This window comes from Equus przewalskii, chromosome 11 (genome assembly GCF_037783145.1).
Source record: "Equus przewalskii isolate Varuska chromosome 11, EquPr2, whole genome shotgun sequence".
NCBI lineage: Eukaryota > Metazoa > Chordata > Mammalia > Perissodactyla > Equidae > Equus > Equus przewalskii.
The window spans coordinates 33015792-33020067 of NC_091841.1; the positions used below are offsets into that span (position 1 = coordinate 33015792).

General features: G+C 68.5%; 1 protein-coding gene across 1 annotated transcript; it reads left to right on the forward strand.

Annotated features, from left to right (window-relative positions):
• The first annotated feature begins 383 nt into the window (after window positions 1-383).
• DRD4 (dopamine receptor D4) lies at window positions 384-3631 on the forward strand. The gene is made up of 4 exons (XM_070564651.1): window positions 384-653; window positions 2221-2333; window positions 2430-3226; window positions 3314-3631. Exons 1-4 carry the CDS (start codon window positions 384-386, stop codon window positions 3514-3516), a joined length of 1383 nt encoding a protein of 460 aa, XP_070420752.1. The 3' UTR covers window positions 3517-3631.
• Window positions 3632-4276: the final 645 nt, after the last annotated feature.

Genomic DNA, 4276 nt, shown 5'->3' on the forward strand with positions numbered 1-4276 from the left:
AGCGCGGGTGCCCGTGCGCCTCGGAGTATGTGTGATCCGTCCGACTTTCCATCCCCGTCGGTTTCTTGGGGCGCAGACCCGCGCGTCCCCCCTAACCCTGCGGCTCAGGGCTATCCTGGGCCTGCCCGTGACAATCACCTCGCTCAACTTGCACCTTATCGAGCCGCTGCATTTGTCCACCTCCCCGTCTCCCGGAGCGCAAAAGTCCAAGATGGGCAAATCCAGAGAGCCCCTTGGAGCGCCCCGGGGCCCACCGAGCGGGGGCGGATCGGGCGGGACTAAGGCCCGGCTGGGGCGTGCGCGAGGGGCGGGGCTCCGGGTTCGCGCCCTGGGCACTGTCCGCGGTGCTGAGCGCCCGCCGGGGCGCAGGGGGCGGGTGCGCCATGGGGAACCGCACCGCCGCGGACGCGGACGCGCTGCTGGCGGGGCGCGGGCCGGGTGCGGGCGGCGGTGCGGGGACCCCTGGGGCGGCGGCGGCGTTGGCGGGGGGCGTGCTGCTCATCGGCGCAGTGCTCGCGGGGAACTCGCTCGTGTGCGTGAGCGTGGCGGCCGAGCGCTCCCTGCAGACTCCCACCAACTACTTTATCGTGAGCCTGGCGGCCGCCGACCTCCTACTCGCCCTGCTCGTGCTGCCTCTCTTCGTCTACTCCGAGGTGAGCCCGCGTCCACCACCGCGCGCACCCCTCAGCTGCTCCTTCATCCCCTGTCCCACTTCACCCCAAGGACAGCGCGCCCCGGCCACTTGGCTGCTCAGGAACCTCAAACTGGGCGGTTGCAGGGGCGCTGCGCCTGGTCTCAGGACAACCGGAGCCTCCGTCTCCCCGAACTCCACTCCCCCCCATCTCACAGTCCATCTGTCCGCTTTGCTGTCTGTCTGCACTCCCTCTTCTGTCCCTCTCCTCTCTGCTCCCTCTCTGTCTTGGCGTCTGCTACCCAAGAGATGCCTCTATCCTTCAAGGCACAGACCCCAGAAACAGGCAACTTTGACAGTCCAGCCGCCTCCCCACCCCCTCAGCTGGGTTCTGATCCCCAGGGGAGCCAGCTGGACAGACAGGCAGATTCAGGCTAAGCCCCCCTGGCTTCCCCTGGGGCAAAGAGACACATGTCACTGTTCGAGGCCACCAGGAACACCAGTGCACCCCAGGGAAGGAGACCCTCACTCACGCACAGACTCGACCCACAGCTGGAGAGACGCTAGCTGCCAGGAGCTGCGGGGCAGTGAGCACGGCTGGAGGGAGGGGTGGCCCAGGCCAGACTGTGGAACCGAGGGGAGGGGTGGCTGGAGTGAGGGGAGAAGCCAGAGCCAGGAGCCTCCACCCCCCAACCAGGTCTGGCCCTTCGGTGGGTCTCCCCTGGTGCCAGCCCTGTCTGCTCCACGGTTTGGGTCGAGGAAAGCTGCTTAGGTCTCGGTTGGGGACACAGTGTCCTGGGCTGGCGGGGAGGGGAAGCTCGGTTTTTCTAAGGTGGGCACTGTGATTCCCCGCAGGGCTGGGGCAGAGGCCAGCAGGACAAGGACATGCATGACCTGCCGCTCCCCTGGAGCTGCAGACAGACGTCACAGTGATGGCTCTTAAGCTCCTAATCGTCCCAAATCAGCGGGAGGGGATTTAGAAGGGGGGGGAGGAGGGGGCGACTGTCTGCTCCTTTGCCCTTGGTGGGAGCACAGGGCCCCATGCTGAGGCCTTTATATTTTTTAACTCATTTATCCTCAGGACAATTATGTGGGTACTGTCATCACCCTCATTTTACAGATGAGGGAACAGAAGTGAAGTGACTGGTCCAAAGTCCCAGAGCAGTGACAGGTTAACAGGCTGATTCTTAGCTGTATTCGGGCGAGGAAACAAGGGCAACGGGCTTCATGCTCCACGGCAGCTGGGTCCCCCTGTCCCAGGGACCCTGAGCCCCAGTCATCAGAGATGAGAGTCCTCCGGCCTTTCCCAGCTCTAACCGAAGCAGACCTGGGGGTGGGGGAGGGATTATCGCTCCGCGCCCAGTTCAGGGGAGGCCTGCCCAGGTGCATGCACAGCTGCCTCTGGTTCACTCCAGCTCCCTTTCTGTCTGATATTCAGCCTCTGCTCCCCAAAATAGTGGGGGTCAGAAAGGCAGAGCGCCCTGTGGGTGGCGGTGAGGGCTGCTGGCCTGGCCGTGGCTGGTGGAACACCCCCCTGTCTTGTGTCTGTTGTTGCTGCCCACCCCACCCCCCACCTCCTTGCGGCCCAGGTCCAGGGCGGCGTGTGGCTGCTGAGCCCCGGCCTCTGCGACGCGCTCATGGCCATGGACGTCATGCTGTGCACCGCCTCCATCTTCAACCTGTGCGCCATCAGCGTGGACAGGTGGGCCGCTCACCGCCCCGCTTCGTGCCCCTGCCCGCGCGCCGCGCCCCCCGGCCCCCTCCCCTCTCCCCGCCGCCCTCACCGCGCTCCCCGCAGGTTCGTGGCCGTGGCCGTGCCCTTGAGCTACAACCGCCAGAGCCGGGGCGGCCGTCAGCTGCTGCTCATCGGCGCCACGTGGCTGCTGTCGGCGGCGGTGGCCGCGCCCGTGCTGTGCGGCCTCAACGACGCTCACGGCCGCGACCCCGCCGTGTGCCGCCTGGAGGACCGCGACTACGTGGTCTACTCATCCGTGTGCTCCTTCTTCCTGCCCTGCCCGCTCATGCTGCTGCTCTACTGGGCCACCTTCCGGGGCCTGCGGCGCTGGGAGGCCGCCCGCCGCGCCAAGCTGCACGGCCGTGCCCCGCACCGGACCAGCGGCCCGGGCCCTCCGGCCCCCGACGCCACCGCGCTCCGGGGCCCGCTGCCCCCCGACGCCATCCCGCCCCCTGGGCCACAGCCCCCAGACGCAACCCAGCTCCCCAGGGCCATCACGTCTCCCAACGCCATCCCGTTCTCCGACGCCAGTGCGCACCCGGACGCAACCCAGCTCCCCAGTGTCACCCCGGCCTCCGACGCCACCCCGCCCCCCGACGCCACCGCACCCCCTGACGCCACCCCGCCCCCTGACGCCATCCTGTACCCCGACGCCACTGCACCCCCTGACGCCACCCTGCCCCCCGACGCCATCCTGTCCCCGGATGCCATCCCGTCCCCCGATGCCATCCCGTGCCCCGATGCCGTCGCACCCCTCCACGCCATCCCGGCCGAGCCCCCGCTGCAGGCCCGCAGGAGGAGGCGCGCCAAGATCACCGGCCGGGAGCGCAAGGCCATGAGGGTCCTGCCTGTGGTGGTCGGTGGGTGCCTGCCCGGGTGCGGCGCGGAGGAGGAGGCGGCGCCGAGGCGGCGGGGGGGACGCTTGGCTCACCCCCGCTTCTCCCCAGGGGTCTTCCTGCTGTGCTGGTCGCCCTTCTTCGTCGTGCACATCACGCGGGCACTGTGTCCCACCTGCGCGGTGTCCCCGCGGCTGGTCAGCGCAGTCACCTGGCTGGGCTACGTCAACAGCGCCCTCAACCCCGTCATCTACACCGTCTTCAACGCCGAGTTCCGCAACGTCTTCCGCAAGGCCCTGCGCCTCCGCTGCTGAGCGCCACCCGCCTCCCCGCCCCCCGCGCCGTTGTGCTAGGACCGGGCCAGATGCCAGCGGGCGGAGGGGGCGGGCCGGCAAGACTGATTCAGCAGATTCCTTCCTCTACGCCCGCTGGGAGGGCTCCTGGGGGTGGGGGGAGGGGGCGAGGAGGAGGAGCTGCTGCCCCACGGGGGGCCTGGAGAACAGATCCCCTGAAGTCGGCTGCGGGGGTGGGGGGGCGACCGGCTCTGCCCCTGGGCAGCACAGGAGGCCCTTGGGAGGTTGGCTTAGCTCGGCCCAGGGAGAAGCATCGGGAACCACAGTCGCCCCTGCCTGGAAGCTCGCGGTCCCTGTGCTCACAGCCTCCTCTGACAGGGGGCCCCCTGATACCTGGGTGCCAGCTGCAGCCCCCACCAGCTGTTCCAGGGCCAGCAGCCTCCTCCCTCCGTCCCCTGGGCTGTTTCCCTTTGGCCCAAGGGGAGAGAGTGGACAGCTCATCCTCAGAGGGAGCCTGGCCCTTCCCAGGGGAAGACAACCGGAGAGGGCAGGTCAGCAGCCAGGCCTCACCCAGACTGACCCCTGCTTCTCCAAGGACCAGCCAAGGTGGCCTGTTCCATTGTCCCTGCAAGACACAGCTGAGCTGGTTCTGCCCACCATTTGGCAGCTGCCAGGAGGTCAGAGCACAGCTGCCTGCCAGCTTCTGACCAGAGGTTGCCCAGAGCCCCGAGGAGAAGGGCCTGCGTGCTGGGTGGGCCCACCGAGGCAAGTCCCCTCGAGG

Excerpts from the sequence above, each read along its gene's own strand:
- DRD4 (XM_070564651.1), top strand. The coding sequence starts at position 384 with ATGGGGAACCGCACCGCCGCGGACGCGGACGCGCTGCTGGCGGGGCGC. Across the intron at positions 654-2,220 it reads CTCTCTTCGTCTACTCCGAG|GTCCAGGGCGGCGTGTGGCT; the intron begins GTGAGCCCGCGT and ends CTTGCGGCCCAG. Across the intron at positions 3,227-3,313 it reads GGTCCTGCCTGTGGTGGTCG|GGGTCTTCCTGCTGTGCTGG; the intron begins GTGGGTGCCTGC and ends GCTTCTCCCCAG.